This window comes from Ursus americanus, chromosome 8, assembly GCF_024610735.1.
Source record: "Ursus americanus isolate L20-20 chromosome 8, mUrsAme1.1.p, whole genome shotgun sequence".
In the NCBI taxonomy this organism is placed as follows: domain Eukaryota; kingdom Metazoa; phylum Chordata; class Mammalia; order Carnivora; family Ursidae; genus Ursus; species Ursus americanus.
The window spans coordinates 31,229,387-31,249,128 of record NC_142134.1 but is presented as its reverse complement, the minus strand read 5'-3'; the positions used below and the strand labels follow the sequence as shown (position 1 = coordinate 31,249,128).

Below are 19,742 nucleotides of genomic sequence, written 5' to 3'. Positions count from 1 at the left end.
CATTAATATGTACATTATGTCAAACACATCAAATTGTATACCTTAAATATGTACGGTTTATTATACATCAGTTACACCTCAAAAACAGTGAAAAAAACATGTATTTATGTTGGAAGACACTCCTTCATGGACCGTTCACACTCCTACATGTCTCTCTAATATGTCTAGCAGGCAAGGTCCTGACTGCTCTTTATTGGGCCTTTTCTTAGGGTCGTGTTTGCAGCACACAAAATTGAGGGATGAGATGAGTCTTTCTCCAAGACAAAGCGCAGGCTTGCTTACTGTTTGACATAAAATGGTGGGTCCCCCAAATGCAGTGTATTTCAGCTGTGATGTAAACTCATTACATACAAAGAATTCATCTGGGCCCATGGCATTGCCCCTATGGGACTTTGGAGCAAGGGGAACCGACACCACCCTGATGGGCATGCTAATTGCTGTATCATAAGTAATGAAATCCTTTGTCTCTGACCCTGAAGTTTAACATCTTCTGTCAGCATCCACTAAACAATAATATGTTAGCTTTTAGGTTATACGTAGAGTAATATCAAATACTAGACTCTGACAGTGTATACATATAGTTTGACAAAGCTAAAGAATAGGATGTTAGAGGGTAAAGTAATGAGGAGTGACATGGACGCTAAAAAGAAACACACGGCCATAACTCATGGTAATAGTAACAAAAATTATTGAGCTCCTAGGCACTATTCTTCATGATAAATTTGCAATTTGTATACATTTTTCTCCTTAATATTTGTTGAATGGATGAATGTATGAAAAAATAAATGAATGAAAGAAAAATTAGACTTAAGAGTAATTTAATTAAGATCACACACTCTTAAATGATGAAGGATAATTCAAATTCAGATCTAATACCAAAGATTATCCTCTCATCCACTGTTATGTTGTATAGAAAAGGAAACTTAAATGCTATTATACAGTTTGGCTTCACTAATGTAAATGATAGAGAACCATATAAATATTTTAAACAGAGAAGCCAGGGGCTTTGAGGTAAATTTGAAAAACATCACTTTGAACGAAGTATGGAAGGTGGATTAGAGATTTAGTAGCTCTAAAGAGATCACATAACAGACTGTTGTAACAGTTCAACTGAGAGATGCTGAATGAAGGGAGAGAGAATTAAATAATTGGAATTAAGAGTTGTTCAGAAAGAACTAAAAGGATTTTTAAAGAATTGAATTTGGGGGATGACAAATAGGGAATAATCTAAGACTTTACCAAGGTGTCTAGCTTAGGTTACTGAGTAGATTTGGCAGCATTTAATTAAGTTTGGGAATGGGAAGAGGGAAGAAGGAAAAGGGATCCAATGGTGTTGAGTGCTTTTAAGGCACAAAAGGGCAATGAAGGAAAAGACAATGAGGTGTAAAAATAGAAACTGTGTTTGGTAAGAAAGTGTCTAGTATAATCAGTGTAGTCAGAAGAAAAGGAAAGTTGGGGCTAATGCATGGTATTGGCAAAACTGGATTTCTGCATGTGAACGACGAAGTTGGACCTTTACCTTACACCGCATACAAAATCAACTCAAAATGGATTAAGGACTTAAATTTAAGACCTCAAACTATAAAACTTATGGAGAAAAATGGGGGAAAAGTTTCTTAACATTGGTCTTGGAAAGAATTTCCTGGATATGATACCAAAAGCGCAGGCAATAAAAGCAAAAGTAGACAAGTGGGACCACTTCAAGCTAAAAAGCTTCTGCGCAGCAAAGAAGACAATCAACAAAGTGAAAAGGCAAACTACAGAATGGGAGAGAATATCTGCAAACCATGTATCAGATAAGAGGTTAATACTTGAATTATATATGGAACTACAAGTCAATAGCAACCGCCGCCCCCCCCCCACCCAAGGAATAGGATTTAAAAATGAGCAAGGACTAGAACAGACATTTCTCCAAAGACACAAATGGCCAACAGGTATGAAAAGGTGCTCTACATCACTAATTGTCAAGAAAATGCAAAACCACAAAGCGATATCACCTTACACCTGTTTGGCTATTATAAAAAACAAAATGTCAGAAAATAAAAAGGTAAGAACATGGAGAAATTGGAATCCTTGTGCACTATTGGTAAGAATGTAAAGCGGTCTAGCTGCTATGGAAAACAGTATGGAGGTTCCTCAAAAAATTAAAACTAGAACTACTTTATGATCCAGCAGTACCCGATCACATATAAACTACTATATTCTGTATTTTTCACTCAAGCAAACTTCAGCCCTACTTACACAACATTGCAAAAGGAAAATTTAATCTCTGGTATACTGAAAATTATGATCACTAATCAGTCATTACAGGGTTGGAGAGAGATAAAAAGTTTCATAAGGATTGTAACTAAACAATGAATAAACTGAGCCAGCGCTATTCTAAGAAGCTGCTATTTGTTATCCCAGGAATATGATCAAAATGACGTTAAGAACATCATAATTATAGATTAAGAGTCCAAACTTAATGTGATTTCTAAAGTATATTTATAATCAGGAAACCATATGGTAAAGTAATTTGCACAAAGTAAAATTAAGTTTAGTCCTTTATCTCTTTTTCCAAGGGTACAGCACAAAACAATAACTGCAATCAACCTACTAGGTTGATTCAGCTTTTCTTAAAATGCTCAAAATTGACTCTGCATCCCACACAAAATATAAAAAAGAAATATATATATAAAGAAATTAATATATATAAAGAAGAAATATAAAAAAGAAATAGCCCATTATTTCGATTCTATCTACATAAAATCTAATTTTCATAATTAGAGGGGAAATCTAAAAACTTAAAAACTGAGATTATACTATCTTCCATATAAACAACTTGAAGTATTAAAAAAATGTCTTAAAAGTGATAGCAATATAGGGGGACCTGGCTGGTTCAGCTGGAAGAACATGCGACTTTTGATCTTGGGGTCCTGAGTTCAAGTCCCATGTTGGGTGTAGAGGTTACTTAAACAAATAAATCAATAACTTAAAAAAAAAAAAAAAGAAGTGCTAGCAATGTATATATTTTTAATTTCTCTTTAATTCTAATAAAAATATTTTGATTTCATGAAAAGGTACAGTAAAAAAGAATCTCACTAAATTCCATTCAAATCATCTTCAACCACATAATACTTCCTTGCTGTCCATATATTGCAAACATGCAATGTTGTTAATGAGATTACACTGAAATAAATATATTCTCCAGACGTTTCTGTATAACTGAAGCGAAATGGACTGTTTTTCATGAGACTCCTGCATTATCAAGAACATAAATATGTACTCCTGTCCAAAAACAAGATGAATATTTTATAGTGGGTAAGAAAATCATTCTTAGTCATATCACCTAAACCTAAAGCAACTAAGATTTAAATATTATTCAACCTTTCAGACTACAGAAAAAAAAAAAATCAGAGAAAACCCTAATTTTAACCTCAGAGGAATTCTTAGGATATATTTACAAAACTCTGCATAGGCCTAACAGTATTTTCGAATAGAGTATTCCATTACTTTAGAACTAAAATGAGGAAAGTAAGTTTCAGTTTCCATAAGATTCTCACCTGTATAATGCATCATCAATCTCCACAGATTCTGACACGATGGGCAAATTTGTATTTGAACTGAAACAATAAAACACAACTTATAAGGGCAAGTATGGTTATTCAATATTCACATTTTATAATCTAATATTCAATTATACATGGCAGTTACTAAAGGGGATTTTACAAACCAGATATATATTTTATTTTCCACCCCTTTATTTCCATTTTAAAAATAGGTCAAAATTAAATTCACTGACTGCCTACTCTATATTATAAAATTACAGCCTACTGTTTTATTCTTAGGTGTACAAGATGTTGTTTTACATATATTCTGATGAATCTGTACTTTAGCAATTTTGTTGGAGTGCCCCATACACCTTCTCTAATATACATACTCTCTCTAATCTCATTTAATCCACATATGGAATTTACCATATACTGACGATATCTAAACTTATTTCTCTATGTTTGATCTCTCCTCTGACATCCAGATTTTCCACATCTGCTAGAACAATCTCTCTCTTCTGATGTTTAATTGGTTTCATGAACATAACAAGCCCAAAACAGAATTCAATTCTCCCTGCTTACTCTACTCTTTGCCAGTCTTTACCAACTCACTGGTACCATTATTTACTCACTTGCTCAGGCCCAGAATCTAGAGATCTTCTTAGTTTGTTCCCTCATTTTCTCATCTATGTGCCAGTACAATCTCAGGTCAAACCATTATCATATTTCATCTGAACTATTTCAAAGACCTCCTAACTAGTTTCTCTGGTACTACTATATTGCCTTCCCCCTTCAGTTTATTATCTATATTACAGTCTAAATTTTTTAGAATGCAGTCAGACATTATTCTTCAACTTAGAACTATCCTTCAGTAAATTTCCTTTACTCTTCGAATTTTAAACACCTAGGGCGCCTGGGTGGCTCACATGGTTAAGTACTTGTCTTCAGCTCAGGTCATGATCTCAGGGTCCTGGGATGGAGCCCCCGAGACCCCACATTGGGCTTCTCCCTCTCCCTCTGCCCCTCCCCCTGCTCCTTCTCTCTCTCAAATAAATACATAAATAAATAAATAAAATCTTTAAAAAAAATTTTAAACACCTTACCATGCTAAAAGGGCTTAGGTGTTCTGTCTCCCAACTACCTCTTCAATCACAGCTCCCACTACTTTCCCTCTTACCATCTTCAGCCACACAAACCTACTTGCTGTTCCTCAAAAAGCCAAGCATGCTATCACTTCAGTTTTTACACTTGCTATTCCCTCTGCTTGGAAATGTTCCTCCTTGAAAGCTCTGAATAGCTGACTCTTATCATTTAAGTCTCAATTAAAATATTGCCTCACAATATTACATAGACCACTTCTGATCAGCCTTTCAATTAAATGTCTCTCCTTTTCCTTCACTCCTTAACTCATTAACCTGCTGTATTTTCTTCAAATTACTTATCATTGTTTATTGTCTGCCTTCCCTAAGAGAATATACGATCTGTTAAGGATTCACTAACGTGTTCCAAATACCTAAAACTACCTGGCATTAATAATTTAAGAGCAAACAGTGTGTCACACACTGTTTTAAGTGCTTTAAATGTGCTAACTCCGCTAACCCTTACAACTTAATGAGACAGGCACTATTACCAACTCCACCAAACAGAGGAAAAAAACAGGCTCACAGAAGTTAATTTAAATAAGCTGCCCAAGGTTCCGGAGTAGGTAAATGGTAGAGCCAGAATCTGAACCTAGGCTGTCTAGCTCTTGATCACCATGCTCTACTGCCTACTGCCTCTCATAGTAAGCATAAAGAAAGCACTCAAAAAGTATCTGTTGAATGAATTTTAAAAATTAAAAAAAAGGGGGGGTGCCAGGCTGGTTCAGTTGGTAGAGCATGTGACTCTTGATCTCAGGGTTATGAATTTGAGCCCCATGATGGGTGTAGAGATTACTTAAGGAAATTAAAAAAACAAAACAAAACAAAACAAAAAAAAACGAAGCATACTAGCATGATAAGATATAGTGATTTACCACAGCTCAATTTTTTCACAGCATGGCATACAAAAGTGAAATGAAAATGAAAATAGAATAAACACTGGGAAACAGAAATGGTACCCAGGCAGAGGTGGGGCACTTTGGCCTGAGACACAGTGACCGATAAGATCAATATCATCTTGGCAAAACTGTAATCTATTCCAGGTTCTGGGAAGCTCTAATTATCAATTATAGGATTCTAAAAATAATGTGAAAGCACGAAATTTAGGTTTTGGAATCCAATTTTCTAAGCCTGGTTTTGATATATAAGCCAAAAGATCTGTAAATAGAGTTAATCAAAATGTTATCAGCTTCTAGCTAAGTGATACATGGATAACTATTAGAAATATTTCTGATTGCAATTATGAAAGCAAACCAGGAGAGAGCTATGTTTAGATCACCTGTCTAATAAAAACACACACATACACAATATGCCCTGTTTTGGTATAGTAATGAAATACGAAAAAAAGCAAAATTTCCCATTACACAGTTTTCTTATCCCTAGCTGTCTTCCTTGCATGGAGGACCATAGTCTAGTGGGCAAAGCTCTTAAGTAAACATGAGAACAGCTACGTTCTAACCAGCCTTGTCACTTAATGATATGACTGGCACTTATTTTTCGGAAAATCCTGCCTTACTGGAATGTTTCAAAAGTCATTTTTGTAATAAGGTCTATATGGCAATCAAAAACCCTTTAAACAGGGGGAGGTTTTGTTTGTATTACATAATATCCCCCAAGTAGATGTGGCACTGTTGGCCTCGGTAGGCAGTATCATGGTACTGAAAACATCCCTTCAATATGAACTAGCGAAAAAGCTACAGGTTTATGGACAGTCTCACATTATCTCAAAATCATATACCCATCACTTTTATCTTTGGAATCTTGTATTCTAGTGGTGGGCAGTATGCAACTAACCGCTTTATTAATTACGAGATGACTGAAAAGGAACCACACGAACATTCCCCCCCCCCCCCCGGGTTTACAGGCGAGTAAAAGACAGGAAAAACCTTAACGCCAACGGGAAGTAAGAATGAATAAAACTCGTGGGTTTTTTCCCGGATTTTTTTTTTTTTAAAACTGTAGTCAACAGAGGCCTCAGGGTGTCCGGACTGCCTCTGATTCATCATTACCAAGTTCCCTCTGGTAATAGTTTTCAAAGGAGGATCTCGATGCAAGATCCCGCACAGTGGCGCTCTTAGCTTTCATTTTACCGAAAGAAGAAGGGAAGGTGTTTGGCAACAGGGCTGGGAAGCTCACGCCAAGCGACCCGGGCCAGAACTCTCGACAAAGCCCGCTCCACTCCGCTACACACCGCGCCCTCTCCTCCCCAAACACGTCCGGTGACTGAAAAGATGGTAGACCCCAACTGGAACTGAGAAAGGGCGGAAAGGACCGAGAAGTGGCCTTTCTCCTCAGCGAAGCCGGGAGCCGCAAAGGTCCGAGCCCACGGCGCCACACCCACCCCGCGCGCTCCCCTCGCCACCCAGGGCTGGTTCTGCCCGGCTCCGCGGCCTCGCGCGCGCTCCCTACACGCCCGAGCGGGAGCAAGAAGTCGGCGCCCGGCTCCCGGCCGCCACCCCTCGCTGCTTCGCGCCCACACTCATTCTCTCACCTGCCGGCCCCCCAGGAAGAGCAGGACGCCTCTTCCCCCCGAGGTGCGGCCACCAGCTCCGATGCCTCCATCGCCTCCAAGAGACGCCGCCGCCGCTGGTTACGGGTAGGCAGGGAAGGGGGCGGGACCGTGAGGTCAAGGGGCGGGTGGTGACATCACCGGAGGGGGCGGGGCCGGGGAGCGTGTAGCCGGCCTGAGCCTTCCCGTCAACCCCAGGGGCGCCTTGGTTTCCGGTTTGGGTGTGGCCGCAGGGGACCGGAATGGGCCTCCGCGCAGGTGTGTGCAGTAAGTGGCCCGGCTGCGACCGGGTTCCGGCGGGTGTAAATGGACCGAAATACTGAAGTTACGCGGTGCCTCTGGCCCGGTGGCCAACCATAGAGGTTCCAGTGGCCAGCGAAGTGATGGGGTTGCGTAGGAATAAGAGGAAGCCCCTTCATTTAATAAAAAATCGAAAGCTTGTAGTAGGTAGCTCCAGATTCTCAGGATTTCCGGGATTCCATTTTAAAACGTTGTACATTTAACAAATGACTTTGGGCGTCTACTACATGCCGGGCACTGTCACAGATTTAATAGATTCGTGATTTCTAAAGCTTTGAATGATGTTGTCATCCAGTTTGCTTCCACTTTGTAGGTGAGGGAAAAGAACCTCCAGACAGCCAAAGTAACCTGGTCAAGGTCACAGACCAAGTCACTGTCAGATTAAGTAGTAGAACAACTGTCTAAGGACTTCTCATCTAAATTTTTCTATTGGTTCCCCTTTCCCCTTTCTTAGAAAACAAGAATTAGAAGTACTTAATATTAGAATTTGTCTTTCATTCTAAACTGCACATTTGAAGACAAGTCTGTAGGATTTTAAAAGCATATACTTTGACTTTGTATCAACTCCTGTAATGTACGGTATTTTTTAATTGGAATTTCTTCCTCTGTAGTGTGGAGAGAGGGCCCAGGCAAAACTGCATCATCCTTTGTGCCTCTTCATTTTCATTTCAAAATTGAACATTTCAAAGTACCTGGAAACTTCATGCTGCTCGCCTTTGGCATTATTCAGGTTTCTTAATCTAGTTCTCTGCATTTTCTTCATAATCATTAGAAGGAACTTGGTCTATGTCCCATTCTTTCAAGATTCTACTGTAGTACTATGTTTATGGCAAATTGTTATACAACAATAGAAAATGGATTAACTTGAATTTCATCCACAACCCACATTTTATATTTTAACATCCCTGAAATTGGAATGTATTTTTTTCCTTTCTCATCAATACAGAAAATAATGGTATTCATAAATTCGAGGTCATTTTAGGTTTGGCGAAATAGAGTGTGAATTATTTCAAAAGTATAACAGATACCCTAATTTAACATTTTAATGTATTATTACATTTGCAAAATAGAAGAAAATTGGAATATCACTAGACCTTTGACAGTGAAACTTTTTTCCAAAAGAAAATGAAACAATATATTTAGGATACTCAAGGAGAAAATGTGGGCTAAAGATTTTATATGCAACAAAAGCAACTCTCATGCACAAAGTGTATAAACTATTATCAACACTTGATCAATATTTGATGAGACTATTGTTGTCATAAAGCCTTCCTGAAGAATTACTAGAGAATGAGCATCAGACAAGCAAAATGACTAAAGGACCTAAGGATTGGCTCAGATTCTTTACAGGAAATCAATCTGTTACATGCATTAGCTTTTGTGTTCCTTCTAGTTTATTCTTTTTTGTTCTTTTATAATGTTAATACAATATTACTGACTATATTTGTTATGCTGTACTATTCATCTTTGTGACTTATTTATTTTATAATTGGGCATTTGTACCTCTTAGTTCCCTTCACTTATTTTACCCATCCCACCTACCCCACTTCTAGTCTATTCTTTTTCTTTTTTTAAAGATTTATTTGTTTGAGAGAGAGAGAGAGAGAGAGAGCATGCAAGTGGGGGCAGGGGCAGAAGGAGAGAGAGTGAGGGAACTTCAAGCCAACTCCACGCTGAGCTCGGAGCTGGTCTCGGGGCTCCATCCCAGGAACCTGAGATCATGACCTGAGCCAAAATCAAGAGTCGCCTGCTCAACTGACTGAGCCACTCAGGCGCTCCCTAATTTATTCTTTATTACTAGTTCTTCTGAGATCTATCACTTCATTTGTGAGTTTTTTCCCACCCTCATGGAGGTAATTGACAAAATTGTAAGATATTTTAAGTGTGCAATGTAATGATTTGATTAAAATATGCATTGTAAAAGGACTCCTGCCATCCAGAAGAGTTTTTCTAATTCTGAATCATGTTGTTCTTTCCTATGTTGTATCTTTTTTGTTTAGCTAGTTCAAAAATAGTAACAAGTTTTGATCTATTTTTGTGGCACATCTTTCAGGTATGTTTTCATCGTCTATAATGATAATGTTATGTTCCTTATTCTCTTTTTTAATAATAATTTTGTATAGTATTTGAACTTGAAACTTTTTTTGTTGTCCATTTTTATGTCAAATTATTACTCCCAAATTTTTAATAAGGGGCAGGCTTCCTCATCCCAGAAAGCCTAAGTCTATCAGTAAAAAAATGTATTTCAAGAAGGTCGAGTTTCTGGTTTATTGCCAGGAAGGAGTCCACATTCCAGAAGAACTATGGGGTGCCTCACCAAACAAAAGAAAAGATAGCTTTGTTATAGGAATTTGGGGGAGTGTGGAATTTAGGAGAAAATAAAATGAAGTAGTGGCTCGTAGGCTCAAAAGAAAATGAGGCTGTTTGTAAAGGGGTCTCCATTCGTTCTGGACTCCAGCATGGACCCAGGCTGCTGTTTTCTTGGAAACTGCAGTTAAGATAGATGTGTGATGTGTCCACAAACCCCTTTTCCGAAGTTCTGCTGCTGGGTTGGAAGTAGAAACTGCTTCTCTGTGTTAAGTGACTTAGGTCGCCTAGCCAAGAGTAGGATATTTTAATCTTAATGTATTGATTTCAAAGAGCAAGCTTTTTAACAATCTGTGACTTTAGAGAAAAGGATTCTTTGTGAGTAAAAAAAATAGCAGTTACCCAAAGTCAGGGTTTTTTGTGACACTTAACAGCATGTTTTTGGGAAAAATACTATCTTCTGTTAACTTTACAGCTGGCTTTATCTGTATCTATTATCTATACCTGATGAATGCCAAGGCAGATTTTTACTTTCTTAGTCCAGGTTTCTTTCCGTTCTAACAACTTTCAGTAAAACTTTTCTAACATCAAAGAGCTCTCTTTTCTGTTGCTTTTGTGAAATATTTAAAAAAATATGGTGGTTTGGCTTTGTGATTTCCTGACTCTCTTCCCTTCTCAACTTTGATCCGTCAAAGACCCACTGTTTCTTTCCTAAACATATGTATATGTTTATATATACGAATGTGTAGTTGTATTCCAAAGGCATAGCATAATAATTTATTTTAAAATCTTTATTTTGGTGTAATTTTAGAAATTTCAATACTAGAAAAGTTGCAAAGGTAAGACAGAGAATTTTTATATACACTTTACTTAGCTTCCCTTAATGATAACATCTTACATAACCATGGTACATTTGTCAAAACAAAGAAATTGATATTGGTACAATACTCTTAAATAACTACACACTTTATTTGGATTTCACCAGTTTTTCACTAATGTCATTTTTACCTGTTCTAGATCCAATCCAAAATACAACAATGCATTTAAAATCTTCCCATCTTGACCATTATATAGGTGTATATTGTTATGAATATCTTCCTGAAAACTTAAGTGCCAATTGGATTTCTGTAAATCAAATAGTTCACATCATAAATTATAAAGATAACATCTATGTTGTGCTTTATAATTACAGAGTTTTTTAACATGTATTTTTTCACTTTATACTCCTGTGTTATTGAATATTAGCACAGGAAGGATACTTAACATCATCTACATATACAGCCCCATTGTTTTACCAAGGATGACTTAAAATGGCTAAACATCTCGAATAGATTCACACCATTGGAGGTGCAGAGCCAGGACCAGAGCCCAATTTTATTCCTCGTTGAGTATTTTCCTAGTATGTTATGCCCTGATCCCAACAACTGGAACACCTGTTTCATGATTATCAAAAAGAATAGGAAGTACTGGGTCCTGAGGCCAGACCTTTGTGAATATAGTTGGAAAGCAGCCAACCTCCTGAGTTTTGAGGCAGGCTTCTTTGCCCAAAAGTTTTGCAGTAGCATTTGAACTGGCTTGAAGCTAACTATTTAGAAGAACCCAGAGAAATTCCCTTGTGAAGGAAATAAATCTTTTCAAAATATGAATATTCTCTTAAGTGTCCTATGAATTAGGATATGTGCAAATTACATTTTTCTGAAATATTTTAAAAATATTGCCTACAGAGCAATAAATAGACAAATCATAGATTAAAAAATAAGCATAATTTTCCAAGACCCTTTTCTTATTTGACTTAATTACTTATGCAACAGTGACTGGAGATAAAACGTAATAAATGATGCTCCTAATTTTAACCTTCTGCTAATATTGATAGAAAACAGGTAACCTAAGTGGGGCTTCACATCCTTGTGGCTTTCTAGGGAATGTCCTATAAGTGCACCAGGTTCTGCCCCAATTGGAGGATAAAGTCACCTTCATAAAAAAGCCCTTTTATAAAAGAGGATGTTCGGAGCCCTATTCCAAAGATCCCAATTCAGCTACAGTCACTGTTTACCATCATACTCAGTTGCCTCCCAAAGTTACACCTTTTTTTTTCTTGACTGAAACAATGTTCAGATGATCCTCCTTCTCATCTTTGGCTTATTTTCTCATCTTCAATTTGATAGCCAGAACCTCTAGCCCAGGGGCCATCAAACTTCAGCACATACCAGAATCACCTGGCTTGCCGGTTAAAGCACAAATTGTGGACCCCACCTAGCATTTCTGCTTCAGTATGCCTGCGTAGAGCCTGAGAATTTGCATTTCTAACAAATTCCCTGATGATGTGTATGCTGTGGTGCTGCCAGACCTATGAGCACACTTTTCACTGCTCTAACCCACTTCCTCTAATGTATGCTTTGCACATGGGTGTATAGGTGTGCTCCCCCCCCCCCCCCCCCCCGTCTTTCACTTCCAAGGGACGGAAGACAGACAGACAAACAAAAATCCCTAGCCATGAGCCCATATAAATATTAGGTAGAAAAGAAGGAACACAAAATGAAACTGAGAAAGAACTGTGAGTGACACAGGAAGAAAACCAGGAGGGGATGGTTTCACAGAACTAAGAAGAGTGTCTCAATTGGGAAGTGAATAGGTGTAGGATTTCATCACTGTCCAGTTCCACTCAAGTATTGATGCTGGACTTTCTCCTCAAATTCTTAAAAAATTACCCTTCTTCCTTTTCAGGGGAGTTAAAAATGTACTAGACTAATGAAAAGTGGGATTTCCACGTAGAGTGGTTATTCAGATGGGGGCTCAGCACTGTTTTAGGACAATGACTATTTTCATGAATGATTGAGGGATGATGTGCAGATATCTGAAAATGGAAGGTTATCACTAGATAATGATAAGGAAACAATCAATAGGTCACCTCCATGAGGGCAATGTGCTTTACTCAGTTGAAGGAAGAAGGATGGCCTTCAAACATCAATTTAGCTTCCATGAAGCTCCCTTGTGCTTGGCAAGCTCCTGACCTACTACCTTGTTATGTGGTATCTCCCAAGTCAAGTCTTCTCTTCCATCTCTCTCTACTCCAGTATTTTCCCAGGTATGATGAAGTCCTCCTCCACCCGAGCTCCTTACAGAGAGAATGGACAATTATTTGAATATTGATAAGCATTACAGTAAGTCAAGAATAGAGAAATCACCATTAGTTTTGATAGTAAGGTGATCTTTGGTGACCTTGACAAGAGTTTCAGTGGAATAGAAGAAACAGAATGCAGGTTAACATGTGTTGAAGATTAAAAGGGAATTAAGAGGAGTGATCGGGTGTGGACAACTCTTGAGAAGTGTTCTGTGAAGAATGGAGAAATGGATTGTGGATGGTGAAACTGAAATCAAATACATAGTTGAGGATTTTTTTAGAGGTGTGAGATGATAAAGTATTTTTATATGCCAATGGGGTTGATTTAGTAGAGGTGGAGATTGATGGTGTAGGAAAGAGATCTGAAAAAGTTATGTCCTTGAAAGTTGAGAGGGAATGGTATCTAGAACAAAGGGGAATGGATTGGCCTTTAAGTGGAGCAGGGAGAAGTCTTTCACTGTAATAGGAGGATACAAAGAACAGGATGTCCTTGAGGAAGATTTATAGATTTAGTAGTAAGAAGGTGAGAGAGCACTGCTCTGATGAATCTTTGTCAGTTTCTGCATTTGTATTTCTCTGAGATCTATTTCTATTGAATTTGAAAGTGCTATTCTGATGGTGGTTGTATTTTGTCAAATAGCGGGTTGTGGGATTGTTATCTGCAGTAGACTTGGGAAGACTTTGTGGAGCTAGTTCTGGAAACTACATCTGTTGGGGTAAGCAGTTTGTAGAGGAACCAGCTGTTAGTGAAGTTAGAAAGTACAGCCTAGAAAGTAGAACACATAATAATTATTAGTAGAACATAATTAGAAATATATAAACACAGGCAGCATTAAAAATTTTGGTACATAGCTTGGCATATAGTTTGCAGCTGGGATGTCTGAAATCAGGTAGCATGTCCTTTCCTAAAGGACAGTTAAAGCTGATTTAGGAACAGACTTCAGTCCCAAGTGTGATGGAGAGGAGGCATTAGAATGGCAACTATGAGGAAGGATCTCATCCTAGCAAGTATAACTTTCTGGAGAGATCATCAAGATGGCGAACTCGGCAAGAAAATACGATTTTATCCTTTTACTAGGACTAGTGTATAAATTTGGGAAGTGGAAATGATCTTAGAAATAGCATAGGGGTGGGGGGACCTGGATGGCTTAGTTGGTTAAGTATCTCACTGTTGATCTCAGCTCAGGTCTTGATCTCGGGGTTGTGAGTTCAAGTCCTGTGTTGGGTTTCACACTGGGCATGGAGCCTACTTAAAAAGAAGGAAAGCAAGCAAGCAAGCAAGCAAGCAAGCAGGGGTTTAGTTCTTTCCTATCAGAGGACTCATGTTTTCTGGGGCCTGAAGTTTTTATAATTTTGAGAGCTCTCTGTAATACATAATTGGGTATAAAAGAAAAAAATTTGTTAGAAGGAGAAAAGAAATCACAAATTACAAAAAGCTGACAAATACCATAAACATCAATCTACAAAAATAATGAAATAATTTTATCATTAATTCCTGGCCATAATCTAAAATACTTTTTTCCCTAAGCTATTTTGGATGCATACTCCCTGATTATGTTTTTATATAATAATGTTTTATAATATAACTTTTTATATATTGATAGTTTAAAAAGTTTTCTTTCAATTTCACAATTCTTTATTAGTAATGACTTCTGATGCATTGAGATGCATAAAACAGACATACTTGATGTATTTAGTACCGCATATAGTTTTGTGTCCTACAAACACAGAAATTCAGACACATTGTACATTTTAAGTCAAAAAAGAAAAGGAAAAGGACTTTTTTAAGTCAAAAAGTCAAAAGGAAGAAATGTAGGGGAGTTTATATTTGTATATGCTGCATTGTTAAGTATATTTCTAAGCAGAGAATTTCCATTTTGACTAGGATTTGATAAGGACCAAATCTTTTCCTTATAATTATACATGTGAAATAATTAGTTTTCTATTGTTGCATAGTTAATTACCACAAACATAGAGACTTAAAGCAACACATATTTCTTATCTTACAGCTCTGTGGCTACACAGTCCTGGAGTGACACTGGGTCTTCTGCTCAGGGTCTCTTCAGGCTGTAATCAAGATGTTGGCCAGGCTGTGCATTTCTCTGGAGGACTGACTAAGGAGGAATCCACTTCCAAGTTTATTCAGGTTTGTTGGCAGAATTCATTTTCCTGCATTTGTATGACTGAGGGCCCAGCCTTCACAGGAGGCTGCCTACAATTCTCTCCCATGTCTTCTCTGCAAAGATAGTTCACAGCATGGCTGTTTGCTTTCTCAAGAGCGGCAGGAATATTTGGTTCCAGTCAGCTAAGATGGGAGTCTTATATAACATAATATAATCATGGGAATGAATCATGGGCATCATGGGAACCCCATCACCTTTGCCTTATTGTAACCTAACCAAGGGAGTCACATCCCATGAGCTTTGCCATAAGTAAAGCATGGTTAGAAGCAAATCACAGGTTCCATCTGTCCTCAGAGTGGATTATACAAAGTTGTGATTTATTGGGAAATACTTTAGGGTGTTCATCCTAGGGACTGGAAAAATTTTCCATAGACCAGCTTCTGTACATTTTATACCTTGTTTTCCCTCTCTTACCCACATAGTTCTGTTGCCATAAGTCCAGACACATTTACATCATGGATATGACCTCTGACCTTAAACTTTCCTGTCACTATGACAGGTAAATCAGTATGATTGCTACCAATATGTTATCTAGTACCATATATGCCTAGAAGCTTACTGTGATGGTTAGCAGTGACCTCACTGTATGTGAAAGTGACCAAGAACCACATAATATCCCTCTAGATTCAATGTTAATATATTCCTATTTCAACTCACTCTTAGCTGGATTGTAAAGATATCCATGGCCATGCCAGTACTGCCTCATCTGAGGGGAGGAGGGAAACAGAGGGGAATAAAAAGGGATAGAGATAGTCTTAACCCATTGCAATTATAATATCTTATTTTTGTGAATTTTATCAAAACACATGACATTGTGAAGACATCTTTCCCAGGGCCTTAGGAGGGAACTGCGTAAGTAAGGAACTTGAAGTTAAGTTTTATTAGCTTCATGGAAAATCTGCTTCAGATTGCCACAAATTTAATTACTAATTTATTTCACAGTCATTCTCTGGATCTGAAGTGATAGCCAGAATTTTAAAAACTTATGAAAATTTCTTACCTAGTGGAATAAATGATAAAAACAGACAAACACAAAACAGGGGCCAAGAGTTCCCAGGAAAGTGAATAATTGGGCAGACGCTGCCCTCTGCATCTATTGAAGATATCAACTACTGGGGTTTAAAATGTTTGGATTTAGATTGTGGAAAACAATAAAATCTGTTCTTTCTCCTTAGGGCTACAATTACTATGCAATTACTATGCTCTGATAACTGTATTTAGTCTGTATGCTTTGTATTAAATTGTGTGCTATTTAAACTTTGTGGTATGCATAGTTTCATTTTTATTTTGATAGTGGAAGTTACTGCTGCTTTCTGACCTCTAAAACATTCTCCTTCTGCCCTTAGGAGAAAGAAAGAGAGAGACTGGGCAGAGAGAGAGAAAAAGAGAGGGAGGGGTGGGAGAGGAGGAGAGAGAATGAGAGAGAGAGAGAGAGAGAGAGAAAGCAGGGAGAGAGAAAGAGAGGGAGAGAAGGAAGTAAGTTCTTTATTTTTGTTATCTGGTAGCGAAATATTCAGGGAAATGAGTCCTGCCTCCCTAAAATGAAATATGCCCTTAAGGTGTTTAAGGTAGTTCCCCTCTCCTTTGCTATTGATTGGTTTAGAATTGGCCTTGTGTTCCAGTTCTAGCCGATTTAGAAGGAAGTGCTGAAAGTTCTGGGAGAGAGAGCCGTGCTTTCTTTGAGACTTAGAATGGCAACTAACTTCTAATCGCGAAAGGAAAGCCTAGTGGAAGCAGAGAAAATGACTCAAAGCTCTGAATTAACCAGTTCTGCATGTTTACCTATGAACGTCCTGTAACATGAGATGAAAATATGTCACTTCTAGTCTGACGTTTCTTATTACAGCAGAAAGAATTCTAACAGAAACGGTGACACGTAAAAGTCATACAAACACACACATATAATATTTATTATTTTTTTCTCATTACGAAAGCAATATATGGTCATTCTGGAAATTTGGAATTATAGGAATTCACAAGAAAGAAGATTAAAAAAATCACTCAAAGATAATGATATCAATACTTTTTACATATATTCTTCTATTCCTATACACGCATTTTATATATTATATAACTTTAAAAATTAGGCTAATAGTTTTAAACTTGATTTTTTTAAACTTAATAACCCTAACTATTAAATTGAAGATTTAAATAAATTAATTTTAATTAGGGATTAAACGCGACCTTATTCTTTTTTTTAGTTTCCTATGGACACAATTTATAGTAATTAGACAAGCTCAAAGAATTGGCTCAACATTTGAAACTAGGCTAAAGGTAGAATAGATGAAATTCTAAACATATTTTAACTGCCCATAAATATTATCTTTATGACTACAAAGTAAATTCTGAGACCACGTCACTTTAAGGAAACTCCTAACTCATTTACACTGATATATACTCCTTGGGAAGGAATGTTTGTGATACCCGTTCCTCTTCCAGTATTTTTTTTTTTTCGTTCTTACCTGTTATAGCTCTGTTTCTTAGGCTGAAATTAAGTTAGCGCAATCTTTGTGCAATTCATTGTCATTCGTTTATGTCATTTGTTTACTAAATTGAAAGGCAAGAGGAAACCCAAATTATAGTCAGTTTTATAAGCTAAATAAAGGAGACAGCCAAGATAGAATCTTAATTATCTATATATTGGATTCACTCTACAGAGTATATCCTTTTTTTACAAGGAATCTTCATCTTTTACTATGATTGGGAATAGAGTAAACGACTGTAGTATCAAATATTGAATATTCGATGTTGAATGGTATATCTTTAATTTAAAGCCACATTTACCTTTTGAGATATAAATTTAAATTACATATCCATATTATAATTTATGGACCACAATATTTATATAATATACTTATTTCTGAGAAGGTTTTCATTACATATTGAGCCTTAAGAAAATTTCTTTTTTTTTAAAATTTTTTATTATGTTATGTTAGTCACCATACAGTACATCATTTGTTTTTGATGTAGTGTTCCATGATTCATTGTTTGCGTATAACACCCAGTGGTCCATGCAATACGTGCCCTCCTTAATACCCATCACTGGCCTATCCCATTCCCCCACCCCCCTCCCCTCTGAAACCCTCAGTTTGTTTCCCAGAGTCCATAGTCTTTCATGGTTCATTCCTTCTTCTGTTTATCCCCCCTTCATTCTTCTCTTCCTTCTCCTACCGATCTCCCTGCTATTTCTTAGGTTCCATAAATGAGTGAAACCATATGATAATTGTCTTTCTCTGCTTAACTTATTTCACTTAGCATAATCTCCTCCACTCCTGTCCATGTTGTTGCAAATGTTGGGTAATCATTCTTTCTGATGGCTGAGTAATATTCCATTGTATATATGGACCACATCTTCTTTATCCATTCGTCTGTTGAAGGGCAGAGCCTTAAGAAAATTTCTAAGTCTGAAATGGTGAGTAACCAAATTGAAACAATCCAGTTCAATATTAACATTATTATGCATGCATATAAACAAACAAATACATTCATTTTTAAAAGATTTTTATTTATTTACTTGAGAGAGAGCACAGACAGAGAGGGAGAAGCAGACTCCCCACTGAGCAGGGAGCCGGATGCGGAACCCTGATCCCAGGACCCTGAGATCATGACCTGAGCCAAAGTCAGCTGCTTACCTGAGGCTGACTGAGCCACCCAGGTGCCCCCCTCCACCTTTTTAAAGATTTTTATTTATTTAAAATGAATACATTCTGATACAATTTTATTATAATAAACTTTCTTATACAAAAATCGGTGAGGGACTCAACCTTCTTTATGACGTGAATTCCTTTGGTAGTCTGGTTTGGCCTATAAACCCCTTTCAGGATAATGTTTTTAAATGCATAAAATAATACAAATAGAAATAAAAGAAAAGCAGTTGCACTGAAATATAGTCTTGTGCATGGACCATGGGTTATAAACCCCTGCACCAAATTATGAATAGCCCTTTAGTTAATGTATCAAAAAATGCCTGAGAACTTATCTAAATAAAACAGTTCCTTGATTATCTAAGAGCCAAACTGACATATATGTTCATTAAACACATATCTAATAAAGCCCTTAAATTATATCTTATATATGTGTGTTGTTTTACCTTTAAATCTGGAAGTAAGAATTGTTATCAACTTAGGAATCATAGTATATGATAAAGATTAAAGAAGACTGGTTTTGTTGTGACATCGATAGCATTGTGTCATCTGGTGGAACTATTAAATCTTGGTATCAATATACATGCCTTAAAAGTTAACTTTGAGCATTTTAGCACATTACAAATTTTGAGCCTTGCAATACAACTGTAGAGTTGGCACATGGATTGCTTAATTAAAGGTATGGGCTTAGTAAAAAAGAAAATATGAATGAAGAGAGTAGAAGGAAGGAGCTGAATGGTGACAAACAGGATCAGTGGAAGTGAAAAATTGGAAAATTAGGAGGTGGGAACACACACACATGCAACTACGCTGAAGAGAATGTATGAGAAGAGAAAAATAAGGAAAGACTTCCATTAGTCTAATTCGTAATTGACTTTCTACAGTTCCACATGCTCTGGAAAATTTGAAATTACATTTCATCTTCGAGTGGCACTACAGATCTCATAGGACTATAATGGTATTTTACCTATTTTTTAAGAAGTTAAATGATGGCTGAATTTCTTTAAAG

The 19,742-nt window shown here is 37.1% G+C and overlaps 1 protein-coding gene and 1 long non-coding RNA gene across 3 annotated transcripts in view; one reads left to right on the top strand and one right to left on the bottom strand.

Moving 5' to 3' along the window:
* Positions 1-7,278, bottom strand: part of UBA6 (ubiquitin like modifier activating enzyme 6) — a 92,074-nt gene extending 84,796 nt beyond the window's left edge. The window contains exons 1-2 of the mRNA XM_045771498.2: positions 7,161-7,278; positions 3,543-3,602 (exon numbers count right to left, since the gene is read on the bottom strand). Of these exons, the coding sequence (XP_045627454.2) occupies positions 3,543-3,602; positions 7,161-7,231 (131 nt within the window). The 5' untranslated portion in view covers positions 7,232-7,278. The remainder of the gene's footprint in view (positions 1-3,542; positions 3,603-7,160) is intronic.
* Positions 7,279-7,334: 56 nt separating this feature from the next.
* Positions 7,335-19,742, top strand: part of LOC148109557 (uncharacterized) — a 296,308-nt gene continuing 283,900 nt past the window's right edge. For both annotated transcript variants that reach the window (XR_015725457.1, XR_015725456.1), the window contains exons 1-2: positions 7,335-7,436; positions 14,916-15,052. This is a non-coding gene — a long non-coding RNA (uncharacterized LOC148109557). The remainder of the gene's footprint in view (positions 7,437-14,915; positions 15,053-19,742) is intronic.